General features: G+C 36.5%; 1 protein-coding gene across 3 annotated transcripts in view; it reads right to left on the minus strand.

Moving 5' to 3' along the window:
• Positions 1-16,207, minus strand: part of LOC149081811 (zinc finger protein 385B-like) — a 31,460-nt gene extending 15,253 nt beyond the window's left edge. The window contains exons 1-4 of one of the 3 annotated variants that reach the window (XM_089235583.1): positions 16,143-16,207; positions 11,348-11,711; positions 9,166-9,310; positions 638-767 (exon numbers count right to left, since the gene is read on the minus strand). In XM_089235583.1, coding sequence (XP_089091709.1) covers positions 638-767; positions 9,166-9,310; positions 11,348-11,706 — 634 coding nt within the window. In that variant the 5' untranslated portion in view covers positions 11,707-11,711; positions 16,143-16,207. Of the gene's footprint in view, positions 1-637; positions 768-9,165; positions 9,311-11,347; positions 11,712-16,052 lie in introns of all 3 variants that reach the window. The other 2 variants (XM_089235584.1, XM_089235585.1) reach the window with 2 other exon arrangements.
• Between the last annotated feature and the right edge of the window lie 7,536 nt (positions 16,208-23,743).

A 23,743-nucleotide genomic window follows, 5' to 3' on the forward strand; every position in this document is an offset into this window, starting at 1 on the left:
ATGAAAATTAATATGGAGGAAAATATTTCACATAGTCTAAGACTACAAATAAAAGTCCAAAATCCATCCAACCATTTCTTTTTCAGCAGAACTTTGTTCCATTACTTTATTTGCTAATGCTATCTCAAATCATTTGTTGATATTTTAATGTACAAAAAATAATAAGAGTCACTGATCAATTATGTGTTTAAATATATTTCTCATGAGAGAGCCCAACCCTTTATTTCCTACTGTAATCACAAAACTTATTATACTTGCATTCCAGATAACACAGTTTCATTAAGCTTGAAACTGTGTTATCTTTTAAACTCACATCTTAACCTCATTCAAAAATTTTGCTTTAATAACAGAAAACTCTTGAAACTTTTTTTAACATTTATCATTTCACATAATTGAGGGTGGAACTACAAAAACAGTTATCAAAGTCTCTTGTTAAACAAAAGTCTAGTAACAGAAATCAATGATACAGGAGGGGATAGGGAGAAGAAAAATTGGTTTTTAAAAACATTTTGTTTCAGAGGATCGAATCCTGCTTCAACAAAAATCATAGTTTGATGAGAAGAAATTTACATTTATTATATCTGTAAATAAAAAAAAACATGATACAAGATTTTATCATAGCTTCATTTTTTTTCACCTTCAGATTGAAGTGTTTTCAGAATTTCCATTGCTTTCATTTTCTTCATGTGTTTGGCGCCACGAAGATGCATATCAAGTGGTATTTGAGATGTGAAATCTAAACTGCAGAGATCACAACGCTTGTGAGACTGTAATAGAAAAATTATAACCTCCAAATTTATGATCAGAGAGAAGAAAAAAAAAACATCATTGAGAGATGACAGACACTTCATTTGTCAAACTAAATTAAAAGGAACTATGTTCTGATAACTTAATTTATGTATTCAAAGGAAAGACTGAATATTACTTGTGTGTGTTTTTAGATACTTTTTATCAAGATCTGTAAAGAAAAATAGATATAGAAAACTGGGAGATTAACTAAAAATTGAGTTAATTCAAAACACTTGTTTGGCAGAATTATACAGCCGGCGCTGGACATAATGGCGCCTTCATACCATTGAAATGGGCGTTATATTGGGAGTGTCGTCATATCAAAAGTAAAACATATATGATAGTTGTTCTGTGAAAACCTTTAGGGCTTATCCTACCAATGCAATGGAATGGTCGCTATTGCATGGGGTCGCTATAACAAGTGTCGACTGTATATGGAAGAGTAGATAAAGTTTGCCTAATACTACTCAGAAAATCACCACAGAATAAGGCAAATACTGGAGAAAATAAAAAACTCCTAATGCATTTCGACATGATATAGGCGTCGTTTTTAGAGGATACAAATATCATGCTGATTGAGGATCCAACTTGGATTGGTTACCAAATCTTAATTCTTGGTTGAAAAATATACATTTGTCCAAGTCAAATGTTGTGACCAGAATGAAGCTGAACACATGCGTGTAAGTCTTCTGGAATGCCTTGATTGGCTCCTTGTAAATGATAGACCAATCAGATAGGTCCATTTCACAAGAAGCCAATCAGGGCATTCCAGAAGACTTACACACAGACGCACAGCTTCATTCTAGTCATGACGTTTGACTTGGACAGACGTATATTTTTTTTTCTGCTGAGCAAGTGAGAGTTAAAAGATTTGGTAACCAGTGCAAGTGAGATCCTCTCTCGGTCAGTGTGATATTTTTATCCTCTGAAGAGGACATCTTAGCATGTCGAAATGCCTTAGAATTTTGTATTTGCCTTATTCATTGGCGATTTTCTGAGCAGGATTATATAGGCAAAATTTGTAGAGGTGTAAATTACCAATCTTTTCCTTCAAACATTAGAGATACTACTACTAAACCACACATGCACTTTGTCCATCATTAGAGATATAGCAGTACCTCAACATAGGAGTATCTTATCTTGTAATTCAAGTTAAAAATATTTTCGCCAACTCGTAACCAAATACAGGGCTCCCACTCAAAAAATTAGAAAAAGTAGGAAAATGCAGGACTAAAAAGTAAGATGGGGAGGGTAATCCCCTTAGACAACATAATCATAGCATAATGAAAAAAAATCCCTAAAAAATTTTTTTTTTAATTTTGAAATTTTTTTTTCATAGCACTATTTTAGTATCCTATAAGATTGACTCAAGCCAAAGCAAAATGACAAATGACTTGGTTACTAAACCATTTTTTGGCTAAAACAGTGTACTAGCAACCACAGATAATTCTTTGTTGTCTCTCCTCATATATATTACTTTTTTTGTAGTAGTTCCAAAGTGCAGAATTTGTCAATTCTCTTCGACAATGCACAGCAGATTTTGAAGATATACGTTTTTTAAGAATGGCGCTCCTTCGAGACCACTTTCAAAAGCACAGTGCAAAATGTGTAAATTACAAGATCCGATGTAAATAAGGCAAGAAGACCCAGATAGTTTTACTGCATTGTCCATCCTTTTTTAAAGGGATTTGTTTACATTTTAATGTTCAATGCCAGTGTAATCACTTGACAAATGAAGTACTTTCATTTCTAGCTCTTTGCTGAGCATTGCAAATATTGTTTATGCCTCTTCATGCCTTAAAAATACAGACGACAATTGAATGCTATTGGGTAGCATCAGAATCACAGAAGAATAGGCCTATGTATGTAACTGCTTTGTAATGCAAACATGTTGTTTCACCTATTTGTACCGTAATTTTGAATGATGAATGTTAGTTTCTGTCCAAGACCATGAAGTAATAAATACAAAATTATTTTTCCCATCCAGACAGACGTTTTTAATGACTACTATACTTGTTGAACCCTCAAACTAATCAAATTAAAAATTAATCAACCAAATGGGCCACATACACTCCCTCCCCCCCCCAAATAACCTTAAAAACGATACAATTTCTGCTTTGGCAACTCTCCAACATTTGTAATATTTGGCAATAAATCAATGATTCCCTGCTCAATTAAAATCAATTACACAAATTTTGTTGATAGGATTTGTGGTAGGAAAAGTAGGACGAGTGGGAGCTTTGCAAATATTTCACTCGCAAGAAACATAGAAAAAGCTCATTTAACATGTGAAAGACTCAAAAGCAGAATGTTTTGCATTGTTCTGTAACAAAACCCTCAGCTGAATGGAAATGTTCTGCAGTAAAAATTCCCATAATAGTGTGTTTTCTACACGTCTGTTAAAATTCTTCCAGATTATTTTGCAGCAGAACTGATTGTTCTCTGTGTTGTATGTCACAGTTTTCGGCATATTTCGCATTGGGAGTGAAAGGTTGGGTGCTTTAAGCCTTTGAGTCCTGAATCAACTTCCAAATCAACTTTTCATACAATTTCTGCATTATTTCATGGTTTTCACCAAGAAATAGGAAGAGAGAGACAAAAAAAAGTTTTATAGCTCTTAATAATTATATAATTTTTAAAAAATGAAAATCCGAACATTGTTTTTAAAAAAATGATTTAACAAATGGTAAAAAAGAATTATGCCAAAAATTTCCCAGTGGGGGAAAAAATGTTAGCATCCCTTCAAAAGAGTTTTACTTAAATTACAAAATGGCTTTCACCAACTATTAGGAAAAATAATAAGTTCAATATCATAACAAGAAAAATCCGCCAAGCACTTCTTTTTCTTTTTTTCAGGCAACTCACAGAAATTGATTTTACATATTCCATCAGGTATTGCTGCAACATCCAAGTGATATAAACGATCAAATCAGGGTTAAACACATCAAATGCACCAGGTCACCATGGCAACTAAAAAACTGGTATACTAAAACAGCGTTTGAAATCATTGGTGGTCAGTTGGTCTAAGAACAGTGATTACACAATTGGACCACCAAGAAAAAAATTGTGGTGGTCCACAGGACCAGTAGTGAAAAACGTCACCAGTCAGTTTGAAATATGAAAATGTCTTATTTTTTCCTGAATGTTAAAAAAAAATGTGCATTTATGTGAAGACATTTCGTTTTAATTAGTTTGTAATCAATGTTACTGTTTTAATCTTAGCAAAAACCTATTAAATATATTATACTTTCTTAGTAGCAAATATCTTTTGCAAAAAGTTTTCTGAAAATGTAATTTAAGAAAAGGAATGTCTCTTCAAACCTCTACACTCGTTTATCGATAAAGCCATAGAATCAACCATGGTTTGACTCTACAGTTCTAATTCTTTTTTTTTTTTTTTTTTTTTTGCACCTCCTGGTGGTATATCACTCTTTTATATGACAATATATTTAGGAAAATTAATTATTATTATTCACAGAAGAGATTTTCCATTTAGCGGATCACTCGTGATGTCTGTGGACCAATAAGTTCTCGTATTCACTGGTCCGTGGGACAAGTGACTATTTTTCAATTCTAACAATGTAAAATTTAAAAAGTGTGATTGGAAAGAGTCTGAGGACAATACAAAATTACAGTAAATCCTTGTTAAGTCGTCATTTTTTTCAGACCCTTCCAGCTCTCATAGACCACAATGTTATTAAACCCTCATTTACTCGTCTCTAATTTCAGTTAAGTCGTCACTATGAAAAAGTTTGAGAAAGAGGAACAGGCTATTTTTATGGCTCCCATTAAAAAAAGAGCTTGTTAACAGCATTGCCATATGCTTAAAAGTCACCATAAAACCCTATATACCCAAACAGAACAGTTTAAGTAGCGACAGTTAGGCTGGGGAAGTTCATTTGCCGACTAAGGTTTTTGGAACATTGGGGACTGTTCAAGCTAGATCTCATTTCTGCCTGGGCTCCATTGGAGAAACTGGACAAACCACGAGACACCAAAGCTCTGTTGCAAGAAGCAACGTAAGCACTTCGCCCCCCCCCCCCCGAGGGGGGCAGGGCATCTCTGGCAAAACCAAAATTTATTGATATGTCAAACATTACACATAGTGCAAGGAAATCAAAAATTATGTAAATTGAAGAATCAAATTAATCAAGTTAAAGTCAATGTGCAACGGGCACGAATAATTAATAATCATAGAAAGCATGGACTCTACTAATTTAGGGCTTGAAATTTAAACAAAATATCTTTGTCGAAAAAAATTTGACATTTTTTCCCAAGTTGAGGTCTTCTGTTTACTTTTCCCTGCCCAGGGTCCACTAAGTCAAAAGCGTTCGAGATTACTTTGCGGTTGTGTCATGAAACACTGATGAAGAATTAAAAAACTAAAATTAAATTTGATGTATATGTAAAATTAATGTGCAATAGAGTGTTCTGTTATGAAGAAAAGCTACTAAAGCTACTTATATATTCAAACAGTTGCTCTGTTAGTCTAAATTAAAAATTACTAGTATAAATCAAAGTGTACAGTACATTTCACCACAATAATTTAAGTAATAAGAGACAAAAAAGATAAAAAATTGCTATAATTTTTTCTTTCGCAATCTGTAAATTTTATTAATATTGTTATTTTGATTCATACTTCAATAAATGTCATATTACTTTAAATTTATACGATTTTCATAACATTGCACATTAAAACTGACGGCACTCCGCTTAAGCCGTCATAATTTTTCAATAACTTGAGGTGACGACTTATCGAGGTTTTACTGTATGTGTGTCTTCCAACTAGGAAAGAGGCCATTAGGCCTCAGTAAAGTCTAAAGAAACATTGTTTCAGATGGTTTTTAGAAAAGAAAAAAAAGCTCTTGGTGCCAAAATTTTTAGACTCCCATTTTAATCAGACTCTGGCCTACAGTTTATTACTGAATTCGAGAAAAAGCATTTGACATCCCCCCCCCCCATATCTCCCAGAGGAATTCGTGTGCTAACCCCTCAGTGGGGAACTTCCTACAGTAGCAATGCATTCTGTGGCCATTATCACAGTTTCTGTTGTCTCTCGCATCCAATATTTCATATAAGAAAGTCCAATACAGAATTTTCATGATACAAGAAATAACAAGAATTAAGACTTTTAATTTTCATGGCTTATGTTGAGGTACCACTAAAATTATTATTGAAAATACAACCTGTTCCTTAGTATTGTGATTACAACTAGACAGTCAATCAAGACAGACATATGGAGGGTTCAGAGTACAAGTGAACCAAGTCCATCACATCTGATTTCCAGATATTTGCACTACAAGTTTTATTTGCCCATTGAATTCTGTGGTGGACAGTTCATTCTGATGCTGTATTCTGTGGCATTGGAATGAACAAAGATCTTGATTCACTGCAGCACTAAAAGCTTTTACCTTTACGCCCATTTGGTGTGAAAAAACTTCACAATGTGAAAAAAATGGACTTGGGTTACTTGTGCACTGAGCTCTCCATATATAGAATAAAAAGAAATTTTAAATGAAATTCCATTTGGAAAACAAATTTTAGCTGGTGCTATGGTGATTTAATGCAGTTAGTCACTCTTTCAAAAAAAAAGAAACCACACACACACGAATTGCCATATAAAAATGGTTTTGCTTTGAATAAAATTGAACAGGGCCTCTGATAACTGAAATACTGCATCCAAAAATAAGCTAGCTGTATTGACTAAACCACAAATCCCTAATGATTCAATAAGAGTATGGTGTATATTATTATGCATTCACATATAAGAAATGAAAACATTTCATAACACTGATGGGAAGATATATGTTAAGAAATAAGCGTTTAAGTATAACGTGATGTTTCAGGTAACAACTGTTCCACCTTGTTTTAATTGACATCACTTTCGTAAGATAAAACTTCATACAATACTAGAAGCAGCCACAAATGAAATAAGGCATAGGTCAATTCACAATACTGCATTTTTCTAATGCTCAGTAAGAAATCCTAAGTTAAGCTAAAGGCACTCTATTCTAATTCCCATAGGTTCTAGGAACCCACGTTGTTGGAAAAACTGGGTTCCAATTGAATAAAACTTCTGCGTCATGCAGAGATTAAATTTCTGTGTTTTTTCTCTGAAATTTTAGATACTTGATGTGCTATATGTGTCCATGACTTAGTTGAACTGACAGGTTGATGGCAAAAATGAAACCTTTCTGTAAATCAAGTTTTCCAAACTTCAGAAAAAAACTTGATCATTAAATGTGACCTACGCAATTAAAAATTCCTAAAATAATGTAGTGTAATATCTTGCACGTTTTCTATGATTCTGAGCCTACTTTTTCATACCAGTTAAAATTGCCATGAATAAGATAACAAAAAAAAAATGAGCCAGAGAGATGTAACCCTTCCTTCGGATTGAATAAAAGAAAAAACTTATATATTTGGTTTTTTTTATATATACAGGATGGTTATAAATGAGCTAACACTACTCAGACGTATATAGCACCCATTCTGATAGAGGTGTTTTGATGAAACTTGGTATACAGGATACATGGCCCATGAGGAAAACAAAGATTTAATATAAAAAAATAAACTTTTTGACCACCAGATGAAAAGTGACACTTTTTTTTAAAAATCACAGTTATCTTTTTTCCCATGATCTAAATAACCGTATATAATAAACTATGTGCACCATAACAGGCGCTAAACAGGTTGGAGTAGTGTCAGTATAATTCAACTGACACTACTCCAACCTGTGCAGTGTCCGTTGTTGTGGACGTAGTTCATTGAAACTTGGTATATATGTTATTTGGACCATGGGAAAAAGATAAGTATGATAAAATGTGTCATATTTCACCTGGTGGTGTTCTTAACACTAGAACAGCAGGAGCAGTCATTTTGACAGTTTTTGATTTTGAAAAAGCTATAATCTCTCCGCAGTATTTGACATACACACTCCATTTGTAGTGACTTTTCATTATTTCTGTACTTATCTCTGTGTACAAAAATTTGAAGACATTGAAGGTTTTGTTCAGGAGCTATGGACGTTTATACCTATACAAATACAACGCCACAACAGGCAAAATGCCCAACAAGGTGGCTGAGAAAAAGATGCCCATAAAAATATGGATGTCATATATTTCAAAAATATAGCAACCCAATTAAAAATTCAATTAACAAAAATTGTAAACAATATTTACACGTGATAAAATATTATACAATGCCCATAAAGAATACTTATGGTTGTTGGAAACCTAGTTGAAGAAACCTAGAATGGCCAAGAGCAGTCATTTTGACTGCTATATGTAAATTGTATATGTTTTCGCCTTGTAGTGAGCATTGATGTATATTTTTACTTTTAGGTTTATCTATCATTCCCCTGATAGCACACACAACACAACATATATTCAGGAATAGCATATCAATAAGAAAAAATAAATACAATAATGCTATTTGTTGCACCATGTTACTGGGCAATCTAAAGAGCTATTGACAGGGACAGTAAGTATCCACAATCAAAAACCCTATATCATATTCAGCTATAGCCTCTGTTATCAAAGTAGAGGAAACTTTTTTTTCTTCTTCTGATTGTTCCTGATGGTTCACCTAGCAAGCTGTTTTTGTTTTGGTAACTAAATAACAACTAAAATAAGATGAATAAAAAGACTGATATACATAGAAAAATGTGCACATCATCAAAATGGAGCAATGCACGATGTGATGTAAATGCAATGTTTATCTTTTTTCATGGTGAATCTTGTCCGCAGTTGCCTTCTAACTTTTCATATTTGTAGTAGGAACGTCATTTTATGGACACCCTGTATGCTTAAGAAAACAAATTTCTTCAAAATTAACAAATTAGCCATGTGGGGTAATGCTTATTATTTTTTATTGTAAAAAATTAGTGTGATTAAATATATTGCACTAAAAAGCAGCAGTCAAAATGACTACAGTCATCCCTTTTAGGTATAACATATAGTCCAGCCCTTCTAGTATTAAAAATTGAACTATTTTGTATATTGAATCTTTACTTTCCCCACATGGTCCATATAACCTACATTCCAAGTTTGATCAAAATACTTCTATCAGAATGAGAGATTGGGCGCTACCTACATCTGAGCAGTGTCAATTTATTTACAACCACACTCTGATCAAATATGAATGAATCAAGAAATTCAAAATTTGGTTCATTACATCTGATCTAATACAGTGAAATACAATGGGATATGACTGAAAATTTCCTTCATTACATCTGGAGGTTCATTATACATCTGATTTAACTGTGTAGAATTTCTTAAAATTAATGTCTCAAGAATTATTTCATCCCATCATATAACTTTACATAACTGTGCCCACCCAACCCCTCCTTTTAAAACAAATTACGTAAACTGTTACCTGAGTGGCTGCAGGTGCCTTACGTTTCCTGGCAATTCTTTTCCCTTTTTGCGATTCTCCTCTGGTAGCTCCTTGGACCAAAGCATCAAAAATTTGTTGTATGCCTGGATGCTGTTGCTGCTGCCACTGCTTCATATTTGATCCTCTGTAACATCAATCAAAAAATCACATTTTACATACAAAACATAAGTATGTGTATAATATAGATTAATAGGTTGAAATTGAGTCATTTTAAAATAAAAGCCAGAAAGAATGATGTTAGCCCTGTTTTCCAGTCAAAGAGCATTATGGGCTCAGAAAAGAAAACGAATCTCTAACACAGAACCAAAAAGTTCATATGAGAGATACATTCAGGACACATCAAGCATGCTGTCTATGTAATATATTCTATATATAATGTTATATAATGTATTCTATTCCCCTCTCTCATTTTATTGAAAATCTTACAAAATACAACGATGATACAAAATGCACTGGAACAAGTGATTGGTAAACATCTTCTAAACTCTGGTATTTTCAAAGTTTTTAAATCATCAGCCTTAGTGAAACTAAAGCTTCATATGCACTCCTTTTTCCATCAGAAATCAGGCTAGAGTTTAGAGATCAACCCTGCATTCAATAAGCATTATAATTATACAGACATGAATGCAATCTGAATTATTTAGAATAAATAAGAATTTAATTCTATAAAAATAAATAAAATAATTATCACATTAGAGGATTAGACTAAATGTAAAAACCATTATTTAGCTTTAAAAAAAAAAAACTTACAAAACTAAATAAAAATTAAAGATGAAAAATACACCAGAGCTAAAGTTCCATTAAGTTCAACAATGTCTAAAAAAAAGACAGTAGCTTTCTATCCTGTTTCATCACTGCCCAATCTCATAAACAAAAAAAAAAATTACTGATTGTAATTAACACATGAGAGCTATGTAAAAAAATACATGGTTTACACAAGAAAACTTTGTCCCATATAAACTTTCTTTGCAAAGTGTTATTAAATATTCCACTGTAATAACATATAGTTATGATATCACATAGTTACCAACCCTGGAGAATGAAAATTAGGGTGATTTTTGTGTGGATACAAACTTTATGCTAAAAACATTAAAGTAAAAAGAATTTTTGTACACAAAGTAAAGACTCGTTACAGATTTCAAAGACCTTTTTGCTCAAGATGATTCTGGATGTTAGTACATTTTTGACTTTAGGAGAGAGTAGGATGGTATGGGACAGTGGGAGGAGTGGGGACAGCTGCTTTTTACACATAAATTACTTCAACTTGTTCTTATTTTTTCCGATATATGAAGCTTTCAATGCTTAACATTTATTGGTAAAAAAGTTTGAGAAAAGATTTACTGCATTATAAATTTAAAAACTAATTTTCACTGTATTTCGGACCCTATCTGGTTTCATTCTAATGAGTAGAGCTCTGTTACTTGCTCATTGTGTGTTTGTAATACATTGCTGTTTTCTTTGTTGGTTTTTGCAAATTTCAACCGATATAATCTTGAGATACTATATGCTATCTATTGATGAAAATATGCAGATAATATATAAAATTAAGAGCATTGCACCACAAAAAAAAATTTAAATTATTCCTTTGATGAAATTTTCTACAACAAACAATTTTCTATAATTCAAAATTTTCTATTGTCTGGCAATAGACTCATAAGGTGTAGCCCTGACTCATAAGGAGTTGATCCTCAGATTCATATGATAATTCGGGGAATTTTTCCTTTCCGTGTGTTGCTCTTTTTATTTTTTGGGGGCAAACATGTCCAAAAGCAAACTTTTAACTGTCAATGATGAAATAGAAATAATAAAGTTTCTGGAAAAAGGTTGAAAAAATATTTTATGCCCATTTTAAAGAAAAATTTTCATATGTAACGAAAAGTTTACATAGGAACAATATAAAAAAAAAAATCTGGAATTCCTTTATAACGAAATTTTGTTATTACAAAGAGATTTCTCTGGTCTCTTGGATTTCATTATAATGGGATTTGACTGCACTTGCTCCATAAGAAATTAATTTCCACAATTTAATTTTTTTCCCACTTCAAGATGGATTTATCGAATGACCAAATTTAACAAGCATGTTTATGCTAGAAACAAGCTCCTCATTATAAGCTGTTTCGACTGCTTAAACTTTAAAAACTAGTGGGCAAAAAAAACTTACACATTCACACTTTCAGCAGTTCCCAAAGAAGTTCCCTGTCCAACCGAGCTGGAAACATTGAAACTCTGATCACTCATGTATTCGGGACATGTAGCAAATGATGAATTTCCAGACTCTGGTAAGTAAGCTTGATCATCAGGATACATATTATCCTCGCCATAACCAGATGCATAATGCGGATTCGGTTTTGAAGCTGATGATCGAGGTCGAGGATAAGAAGGTGGAGCATAATATCCGAACCTCGGTCTTGATCTAGGTGTAGATGTTGTCAGGGAGAATTCTGGGTTCGGTACAATATTCGAGGCATAATTATTTGAAGAATAATAATATGAACCCGTATTGTTGTCCATTGACATCATGGAACCTATTTATGTAAAAAAAAATCAAAATCAACAGAACTATTTGTTTTGACATCATTCATTCTCAATTTAAGCAACTTATTTTCGGAAAATAAGGGTGGCTGGCCCCTTATACCAAAGTGTTGAAGACAAACACTGCAATTCAGCAAGGACATGCAGAGACGCCACCGTACTCTAATTTACCTGGGTCCCGTGACCCGGGTTATTTGACAAATTGGATCTTTTTTGAGTGAAAGTGGGTAATTCTCAAAAAAATAAATTATGCCCCCCCCCCCCCACATAATTCACTGGTATCTCTATGAATTTTCTACCAGCCCAGGTCTTTGATCATCTGCTTATATTTCTTCATTGAGACTGAGCGGTGGGCCCTGTTCTGGGTAGGAGAAAGAGGCATCTGTGAATCAAGTAATTCATTTCTAATAGCATGTTCTATAAAAAGTTCATTTACTTTCATAGTCTACTGTAGGAAAAGCTTGCAAAGAAGCTCATTAGCACTGAGAATTTAACGTATGGAATTCTGCACATGTAATAAATCTAAAACAAACAGTTGATCCCGCTTATAACGTTTCTCCCATTTAGAACACTTTTCCACCTGGTACAACTTACTTTCATGGTCCTAACAATAAGTAATTCTCATTAAGACTTACTGTTTAAAGTGTTTTCCTATTTGCAACGTTTTCTATGACAGTGTTTTGAAAAATGTTATACGCAGGATCCACTTTAACTAGCAGTTGGAGGCACACATTTATATATTTACTAATAAATCAATCTATAAATTCCTTTCTGATTGATTTTACATTTCGTTAAAAAATCTTAGCACTTTCAACATCTTCTGATCAAATTTAAAGCTAATTCGATTCTCTCTGACACGCATCTTCAATGTTTTGGTTTTCCTGGTGAAATGATTTTATTTTCCCTTCCTGATGATCCACCACTCTGATCTGTCGCCATTTAACTGTCATATATTTTCACACCTGAATATGGGAGCTATGTCAGATTCGTGTTGGAGAAACTTAACAGTATGCTTATGTGCGTGTGCCTAGCATTTGGCGTGTTTTGTGTTCAGTAGGTGGTGTCATCTATCTAGCGCCGAAACTAGATACTTTCTCAAACGGGGGCAAGTACACATTTTGGCACACCCATGCAATGTAGAAAAAGCAGTTATAAAGGGTGAATTTGATGCCCCCTTCTAGTCCAGAGCCCAGGACACTAGCCTCGCCTGTCCCTGCCCACCCCCTACTTGTAGCCCTGCATCTATTCTCCAAACTCGTAATGCGCGCATTTGAAGTTTAATGTATACATATTGGTGTTGTAGGTCTGTGTGATCACCGTGGCAAGCAGAAGTTTTTCAACTCAAAATTTTCTGCCCCCCCCCCCCCAGATCAAAAATTATAAAAAAAATTTGTAGAGAATTAAAATATTGGAATAAAATAATTTCTTTTATATTATCTCTTCGAATGTTAGTGACCCAAACTTTCTGCGAAGAATTAGATCCTTTACCACTCCAAAAGCCAATTTTGCATATATACCCATGACTTTTGCGATGCGAAACGGTGGCTACCACATATCAGTTACATGACATCGATGACAAAATTGTGGACATTCGAGGTAGAGTTTTTACAGATTCGTTTTTTTCCACGATCTCGGGAAATGTTTACAATTTGAACGGAGTTCCAATCCTTTACGATTAAAAAAATGTGCATTCACAATATTGTAAGAACAAGGTGAATTTACACCATATAGATGCTGTCTTTGAATGTTGGCAGATAGCTGCAAAAGTACTGTAATTTCCGGTATGTGACCGGGGGGAAATCCGCAAGGGAATAAAACCCCAAAATTTAACAACTACACAGCCCCTCATTCAGGGAAGTACCTAGATATCCCTCATCTTATTTGTCAACAACCCGCGTGTATATCAATACAGTACAGTGTGCATGGTAAAACCACTTTTCCAAGGTCACACGATCATGATACATGGTAAAAAGAAATAAAAATGGGGAAAAAAAATTAGGGAGGTTTTTTCTTCTTAGAACTAGGAAAGGACGCGTGAACATATTTTTTTTTCCCCATTCTTTTCCGAAATTCTGGGCATTTGACGCATTATAGGTCATTCTGTGCAAATGACCCCAAAATCATCAGATAAAGGAAAAAAGTGTCAATTTTTGAAGAACACTGACTTTTTGTGACACTTGCTTGATGTTTTTTTGATTTCACATGGGTGATTGTCAGTCTTTCTACCATGACCGATGTTTATGTCCTTAACACAACTTGTACAAAAAAAGAAAAAGTTGGCTCTTTTCTGAAACATTTGATAAAATAAATTTTATCAGGGAATACGTACGTATCTTTTAAACTGATTAAATATTTTTTGCTTATCAGTATTCATGTTTTGTTATCGCACGTACGTAACTTTAACAAAAGAGGAAGATTTGACCACATGCGCGTCTCTATAATCTTCAATTATTATCTGGGACTATTAACTGCTAAGCTATTTCCTTGCAGAAAAAGACAACCAACTTTTCTTGTTACCATCAGAGGGTTTGTAAAACTTCTTTATTAAAAAGGAATTTCTCCACTATTCCCCCATTTACAGCGTGTGATGTCATTCGAAAGGGGAAAGGACAGAGGCAAAAGACTTTTTGCCCCACAAGAAATTGCTTAGGGATTGTTTTCAGAAGCGGGGATTCTTTTTAAATGAAGTAAGGAATTTTTAGGTACAATTAGGGATTTTTTGTGATTTTCATAAAAATTCAGGAGATTTAAGAACTTTTTGGGAGATCGAGAGACTCTCGGAAAATTTCAGGAGACTTGGCAGCTATGAGTAATAATTGAAGAATTGTACCGTTGTAGTCTTGGTGCTCTCTGTGGCAAGATCAGCTCACATTTGTACCTCAAAGTTGAGAAACAGAGAAAGCCAACTTCAGCCGACCTCCACTACGGTGCAGGTGGGGGTTTGACTTGCGATATGAGTCCATCACTATTACCACTCAACCACCCCCAAGGATTGGGCTGACCGGGCTTCAGCTCAGGGATTCCCCCCCCCCCCCCCCAAGATATCTTACCATTTCTGTTTGCGTACTATAAAGTCACTAAAGAGTGAGCTGCCAAAGATCTAAGATTAGGAGCCCGGCTCAAAGATGTTTGCAGGTAACATAATATATACCTGTGCATATATATATTAACATTATCATCTTCCCCACCTCAGACCTTCAAATCTATCTCTGCCAATGTCTTCATACGATCATTGCGTTGGCCATCCCTGAAACGAAAACTACAATATTTACTTGAAAGACAGCATCAATAAATACTGCCTGGGAAAGACAGTACCCTGGAAACCCCAGCCCAGTGTGCCCGCCGATGTGGTGGTCGAGTGGTCATAGTGACGGACTCGCATCTCGGGGACCCGGGTTTGAGTCCCACCGTTACCACAGTGGTAGTCGGCTGAAGTTGGTTTTCTGTGGTTCCCAACTTCAAGGCGCAAATGTGAGCCGATCTCCCCGTTAAAAAGTCTCGCCACAGAGAGCAACAGTCCTACAAACAGTACAAATATTCAGTCATTACACTTCACTCACTTCTGAAATATAGATGGCAGCACTAAAAAATCAAACACAACACTAGATACGCACTCAGACTGTTAGGTACACATACTTACACTTCCGGCACAACTCACTAGGTAGTAAATTGCCCATGGTGATAGACCTAAGTTGTGCTCGGCTTGAAAAAAAAAAAAAGAAGCCCAGTGTGCCCAGTACAAAAATGTTAGGGGGGCCCTTGTTCAAGGTAAACAAACACATCATCGAAACCTACATGACTCTAATACAGTATTTTTCCCTGGAGAAGATGGTAGGTTCCAAGAAGGCGGTAGAGGCGTTGGGTTTAGTATAGGATCCTACAGGCTGTTCGGGGACAATGAAAAGAAAAAAAAAATTGAAGGACGAAATGAAACAAAGTTTGGAAAACCATGCTCTAAAACAGGGTTTCCCCAAAGTGGGCAATATCGCCCCCTGGGAGGTGATGGAATGATACAGAGGCGGTAGAAGCTATGGGTTTAGTACAGGATCCAACGGGGAAGGGGGGGGGGCGATGGAACAAAAGTTTAGAAAACAACGCAAACAGCCTAAATACATTTTTTTAACGCACTCACAAGTAATCATACGATTAATTATATATAAACGCAAACAAAACTCACAGATCGGAATGAAAAACAGTTAATATTTAAAAATATATATACGCGGTATCGCGGTAATCAATAAAACAATTCACGGTACACAAATACTGGCTGGTAACATCGGTAAGTTGAACGAAACGAGTTGTTGTGGCGAATGTTCAAAGGAAATGAAACCTACTTTTTTGGAGGATTTGAAAAAAGTCATCGGTGTCACGATTATTTCAGAATACAATTAAAATACATATGTTACATAAAGCATACAACATACCTTTATTTCTGTACGCGGAGGTTCGGTTCAGTTCTCAAATCGATAAATAGCAAGGAGCAACAGTAGATGACTAATCTCGGGGATTTTACAGGGACTTCGTTTCCTAATTGATTTTGTGACCATAGAACCCGCATTTTACGGGATGTGGATTGATTTTTTTTTTTTTTTTTAAATATTAAGAAACTTTTTTTTCCATTAAAAATGCTCATTTTTCGTCAAGTTTTTTAAATTCAAATTGAAGTTTTTCCAACCGAGAATTTATTAAACGAGAGTGGTCCACCAATGAAACTTCGGGTTTGTTTCTATATATGGTCACGCTGCTAAAATACAGAAAATCGAACTTTTATCGCCAAGAAATGTCGCCAAATATCAGCACCGACAGACCAGTCACGACCCAGGCCAACACCTCCTATAACTACAGCTATAGATGGCGTTGCCCAGGCTCTGTCCCTCCAGGGATATAAGCCTTTTACCCTTGCGGGTTGGGTATCAAATATCAGCACCGTTGCTGGATGAAAATGTATTCCACACGCAACAAGAGTGTCAAGTGGGCTGACCATATTTTCCCGAAAGAAATGCTGGAAATTAAGATTCCAAATACGGGACATCGCCAATTATTACCAAAATGACGCCAAAAGCAAATAAAGTTGCCAAATATTGGAGAAATTATGTGAAAATCAAAATGGCGGGAAATAAAGCGTTACTGCAAATTGCAGTGGATTTGAATGAATTCCACGAGATAAAACGTACACCAAAACAAAAGTGAGAGATTAATATTCTCTTTTATAATTGTAATTATCATAGTATAATTTATGAGGGGGAAAATAATTTCATTCTTTGACTTCAATAATGAATAAAAATTCAGGTATCTTCGTGTAAAAACCGGGACACTTTCGCTATAAAGCCGGAATGGCCAAAAAAACAGAAAAAACGGGACTTTTCCAGGAAATGCGGGACGTATGGTTATGGTCATCCTAGTTTGAAGGGGGGGGGGGTCTCACTACTCTTTCGACTTGAAAAAGTCGAATTTTCAAAAATGACTTCAAAAAATATTTCATTCGATTGCAAATAAAATGCTAAAAATTTTGCGCCAATCGGTTTGTTTGTTCTTTCATAATTGAAGGAAGAAAATACTGGATTATAGTGTAAACGTACACTAAAAAAAACACTTTGAACGCGATTTTCTCAGATTGCAGTTTTTGAGCTCATCCGTAAGATTTAAAAATCTGCTGCCCCAAAAATTCTGAATTTTTGCAGGAACAATGAAATTTTAAAATGGCTAAAAAAAATGTTTTTAACAACGTAGACTTACGAAGCAATTGCGCACGATCTGGGTCTGATTTTTGTTTTAGAGCAGGGTTCTTAACCTTTTGTGTTCCACGGACACTTTGTGTCCATAAGACAGAGGCGTCGGAAGTGTTTTGAACCTGTGGGTGCCGGTCTTGAGATTCATGTAGGAAATTTCGATTTTTGAATCAATTCTGTGGGTGCTCGGACCCGTTCTGCAAACTTCCGTGGGTGCAAAACAATTTGTCAATTTTTCTTCTCATGCAAGCTCAAGAACCACCCACTGCAATCTCTTCAAGGACCCCTGGACCCTGGTTAAGAACCCCCTAGTTTAGGAATGATGAATTCCTGGATGAGGAATTCATCGAGGGCTTTTTGTACTTTTGCCGAGGACAAAAACCTTTTTCTCCTCGCCCCAGGTCGAAAACGATCCATGGGTACACTCAAATAAAAAAACTGATTAAATATTTTTTTTTTTCGCTGTTTTAGCTTCCTCTAGTGACTTTCGAACACGATTCTTTCAATTACAAACAATGCCGATGCCAGCGCTCTCTGGCGATGAACCGAAGAACTTCTTGCATGTTATCACTGTAACCAAGCAGAATTATCAAATTCATTTTGATTAGAGAAAACAATGGAGAACTCGAAACCATGATTCTTTCCTCCATGACTCGAAACAGATACTATTTTTGATGTATCGACGCTACAGATGGCGTTATACATGTATATATATATATATATATATATATATATATATATATATATATATATAATATTTTATCGAATTCTAAAGGGACACATTCTTTTTTGTTAGCGGGTGTGCAATTGGTTGCGATAGGGAAAGAAGTGTGAAGAAGTATTTTTTTTTTATCGGTTGACATCTTTGATAGTTTAGTTTCCAATGGTATAAATAACGGCACCCGATGTATTCGAGTGGCTCCCGCTAGATGCTCGTTCGATTCCTGTGTGCCGTGCAGGCGCTGTTCACACGGTGCCTGCTACAATTCTGACTGTTGGCGTCGACGGTATATCCGCGTATGTCCTTAGAGGAGAAATCCTCGATGGCGTATGTATTCCAACAGAATTGAATGTCCGCCCTCGCAGCTTTGGAGGCTATACGTGATGGCGGATTAAAAGTGCTGCTCTCTGGTTTAAATCAGAGACAATAGAGGGTTTGTCAACCATAAGTGGAGACAGGTCTGGGGGGAAGGCACACCGACGATGATGATGTCAACACATATATACATCAGATCAGTCGACTCCACCTCTGACGTTGGGGCCCCTTTTGTATCACCGCCAATGTTGTCAACGGATTGGAGCTTAACCCATCTTGCTCTCACTCCGTTAAGATGGGGATAACGACAGCCCGTATAAATTTCCAGTCATAGCACTTGAAAAAACACCTTCAAAAGCGCCGTTTAAATGAGGCCGAGAAAGGCCAGAGTTGGAAAAAAAAGTAACAGAAGAGTTATCAGGGTGGGAGCCACTCATTTTGCTGACAGTGTACAGCCAAACTCTGGTATAAGAACATCGGACATTAAACAAAACCCTACGACGTTGCAGCCGAGAGTAATGATTTTGACCTCTTAACTTCTCCGCAGCGGCACATTTATGATTTTGCCGCCCTTCTCCCATTCTAGTGCCCACTAATTCCTCAAATTTGCCGTCCTAGGTAATAGCCCGCTTAGGCCCCCCCACCCCCGTCTCTAAAGTGACTCTTTTGGTCATCGTATGGTTGCACGTTTTATTGGTTACTACAGTATTTTGGTTACACACTGACCTGGTACCTCGGCTTCTAGGTCACTCTTTCGGTCATTCACATGCTTGCACATTGTTTTGGTCCCACACTTGCTTACGCATGCTCTAGGTCGGTCACTCACAGACCTGATGTCCTGCTCTCTATATATTGCCATTCTTTTTTTTCACTCACATGCTTTCAAACTATCTGGTCGCTCACTGATCTGCTTTTTTGCTCTCTGTTGTTGATCATTGTTTCTATCACTCCGATTTTTTAATTCAAATATCTTAGCGAATATTGCGCTTAGAAACGTGAAATTTTTTTTTGCCTCGGGGGATACAGTGCAAAAGCTTTCTAATTGGATATTGGAGGACCGTATAAAAATTAGATTTTTTATTTTGTGCGACGCATTGTAATTTTCACTCTCAAAATTGGTACAGGGTAATTTTAGAACGCTTTTTGAGCATTTTTTTCTTAAAACTTGAACCATACCTCTACGACGGACCGTTGATGAGATGAAGGCCGCATCATCACTTACAGGACACCTTGTATAATGCCGAATTATCATAGGCGTTAAACGTGTATTCGGTCCATGAGAATGAGCTTACTCAATTTTTGTCACCATCTCTATAATACCTATAAAAATATAGGGTTCGAGCATCACCTAACAGAGATAGATCGATCTCTAGGAGAGGTGTTGATTTCAGTCCCCCCCCCCTTTTAATATTTGTGAGCCCTTTCTAATATTTTCAATAACTTCTCGCGCCTTTGCATATTACACTTGATTTTATTTCTCATTTAATAACGCACTAGTTAGCAAGTTTCAAAAAATCTTCTCTCTTTCTGCGAAATTATTTTCATGTACGACCCCCCCCCCCCACACCCCCGTATTTTATCCATAGAATTTTCGACGTAATATTACGTCAAAGGCATTGGACGGGTTAAATGAAAATATAAGCTGAAAAAATTAAATGCTATAAAAAAAACCCTTCTTAGTCAGTCTTTACGTCATGAAATAAAACTACGGACCAAACTTCATAAATATTGCTTCAGCAATTTCGGCTCGGCATGATTTCTCTGTATAATCTTTGAACCCCCTTATACGACCCCTTATGGGTCGAATTTCGAAAAAAAAAAAAACCTTTCTTAGTAAGTCTTTACTTCATAGGTACTGAGAAATTGAATTTTCTGGATGTTATGCCTAAACTGATATTTGGAAAGAAAAGTGATTTATCTCCTCCGGAAATCGAACCCAGGTCCCCTTTCATACACTGACCAAATTTCATATTCATAACTACAGTGGTTTCGGCTCGGCGATTATAAATCAGTCACTCAGGACATGTCATTATATATATTTATATATAGGGACCGAGAATGTTTCCATGTATATAGAGATTTTTTTCTGCGCAGGAAAAAATTCCCTATATTGTATAAGACGGTACGTTATTTTATCATCCCGCACAGATACCGAAATTCTGTGAACAGAGAAACAGGTCTGTGCAGGTGAAATGAAAGACAAATTTTTATCATGTAAGAATAACATTTTTTTCTTTTCACTGTGAGCGTCTCAGTGCTCATCACTCCCCCCCCCCCCCCAAGACCTTTAGTGGGGCCTCCTCTATAATGAATTTATAGTGTAAAAATTAAAAATAATAATGAGGGTTGTCCGGGCCCAAGATGGAGCCCTGCCATCCCCACCCTTGCAGGGGGTCATAGTGCTCACTTAAATCATTGAGGATAGATACTTGATTTCATATTCAGGAGATATTCACCGACAACTTAGATGAACACTATATGGTTTATTGATTAGCTTTATGATTATTTCAGTTAAAGACATGTGCAGAATTCTTCTGCGAGTGCTTTTCTTCTGGTGATGGTTATAATCAAAGCCCTCGATCCGTGAATATGCCTCCCAATGGGCTAGTAGGGCCCGAACTTCGTGAATCCCAACCATGAGTTCAACGGGCACGGAGATGGTCCTGGCCCCACATCCCGCAGTAGGGCCCCTAGACTGAAATCTTTGGTGGCCCCCAAGCCAGACTCTTCACGGGCCCTCCTCAAATATGAATTTGTAGCGTTAAAAACAAAAATAGAATCACATCTGATGAGAATTATCTCGGCCCCCCCGGGCAGGAGCCCTGCCAGACCCATCCCTTTTGTGGGGGCCATGGAACAACCTCAGTTGAATAGGAGCTTTCGCGATAAGATCTGGCACAATGGTTTATGACAATAAATACGTAAATTAAGAGGTGCTGCCTAGGCCCCTCTTTCATTTTGCTCTGGAGCTATGATGATCAATGGGACAGCAGTAAGAGACACACTTTTTTTGCATTAAATATGCAAAAATTTGTTTGAGTTCTGTAGAGCGGTCTCATTATCAGGGTTCCACGGACCACCCATATAACTTTCAAGGGTTCCGCGAGAAACTTTACCCTGATAAATATAGAGCAGATATATGGGTAGAAATGGGTAGCCAGAACATTCCGGAGCCAAACAGCATCACACTAGAGATTCTTCTGTTATGGTGTTAGCTGAAGGAGGCCTTTGTCGGGAGTCATAACACCGTCATAATAAATCTGCCATAAAAAATGCCGTCCCCGTAATTATGCCCATGGCCCCTGGGCTGGGCCCCTACACCAAAATTTTCACGGACCCCTCCATAGTTAATTTATAGCGTGAAAAAGCAAAAAATAATGAGAATCGCCCCGGACTCCAGGGCTGGAACCCTGTCAGCCCCACCCATGTGGGGGCCATGATCATGCCACCCTAGGCGGAAGCCTCGTGGCCTCATCCCTGGCATCGGCCCAGGGTACAGACAGTGCTCGTGACAAAAAAAAAGTTGAAGACCTGATGTACGCACTTCAATCACGTATACACGGAACGTCTGACAACCATCGCTCCCATCCCGATATTTTACTCGTTTTTGCGCCTCTGTGCAGAGCAGTATTTCTTAACCTTTTTTGCCAGTGGTCCCCTTTGAACCATATTTTTTTCCTCGTGGCTCCCCAGAATCTTCGACCCTCATCTGGAAGCAAGATCCTTTATACGTATTGAATTGATTTTTTTCAGTGAATTTATACTGAATTATTATTCGTTAATTATTATTCTGAACTTATTCGTTAATTATTATTCTGAACTTATTCGTTAATTATTATTCTGAACTTATTCGTTAATTATTATTCTGAACTTATTCGTTAATTATTATTCTGAACTTATTCGTTAATTATTATTCTGAACTTATTCGTTAATTATTATTCTGAACTTATTCGTTAATTATTATTCTGAACTTATTCGTTATTATTATAACGAAAATTTTGCAAAGAAGATTGGCCTCCAGACCACTGGCCTATAATTTATTGAGCTCCCCAATACTCCGAGTTCTATTCAAGACCGTCTCAACATCATAGCCCCCCCCCCCCACCCCACCCAGGCAAAGTTATGCTATGGTAGACCCATACTTAGCTGGAAATAAGCAGCCTGCATATTTCCTACTTATTTTCAAAATTTATTGTACTATACAAAATATCATGAGGTGGGGTCACTTATGGACATGAGACCCCCCGGGCATGACCCCTCACAAGAGTAGGACTGACAGAGCTGCAGTCGGGGCCTGATATCATTCATTTCATCATTTTTTGTTTTTTACACTATAAATTTGATATAGAGGAGGGTTCTGTGAAAAATCTAGCTGGGGACCTACGAAAAATCCTATCCTCGGGAACCTGCTGCAAAATGTAGGCGGTGAGGCCCAGGTGGGTCCTTGTCCTAAGACGGTCCTAGTTTTGTAGGTGGTTTTTTTTGCATTCTGTGCATTCTGTAAGTGTATAGTCATTAATATAGAAGCAGCATCTCTTCGCACCTTAATTTTTCTTCTCAGCTCTCTGCAGCCCTGTCAAACCACCTGTCATGGCCCCTTTCTCCATTTTCTTCCGTGGTCCCTTTGAAGTATCCCAGTACCACTGAGAGGGCCATATGGCCCCCGGTTGAGAACCACTGGTGTAGAGAGGGAAGTATGTAGTATGATAAAATTTTCGTAAAGCATTGTTAGTTTGCAATTTTTCACTGTAACGCCCACCAAGTGAGAGTTTCGAGAATGTGTCCCTGTTAGTATTAATGAATGTCCTTATTTTTAACAACGATTTTGCAGGCACCTCATCGGCTAAATGTAAAATATCAAGTTGAATATATTTTTTTCTCCTTCATTATTCCTTTTTCTATAAGGGAAACGTGAAAATCAGGGGAATCCTCATCTCTCATCAGTTCCGCCACCCCCCCCCCATTCCTTTCCTTCCGTTCCCGTTAGCTATTGTCGACCGGTTAATTGGAAAAGAAAGTTTGTTACAGTTCCTGGTATTGATTATATTGTATTTCTAATGCTATCGTTGGTTATGTGAGTTGGGACTATTTCACATATATTTTTTCCAAACGTTCCAGTTGGGTAACAGTCACCATCCTTCTTCCTCGCAATTCATTAATTCGGTGCATGTTGATTTCGTCCATGACCCGCGATATCTGGAGACCGACTTCCCGTGTTGTGACATTCTTCTCTGATTTGAATTTGTGGTACTAAATACTT

The sequence above is a fragment of the Pholcus phalangioides genome, unplaced genomic scaffold (assembly GCF_987345545.1).
Source record: "Pholcus phalangioides strain wild (caught in Gottingen) unplaced genomic scaffold, Ppha-v1.0 ptg000009l_1, whole genome shotgun sequence".
In the NCBI taxonomy this organism is placed as follows: Eukaryota; Metazoa; Arthropoda; class Arachnida; order Araneae; family Pholcidae; genus Pholcus; species Pholcus phalangioides.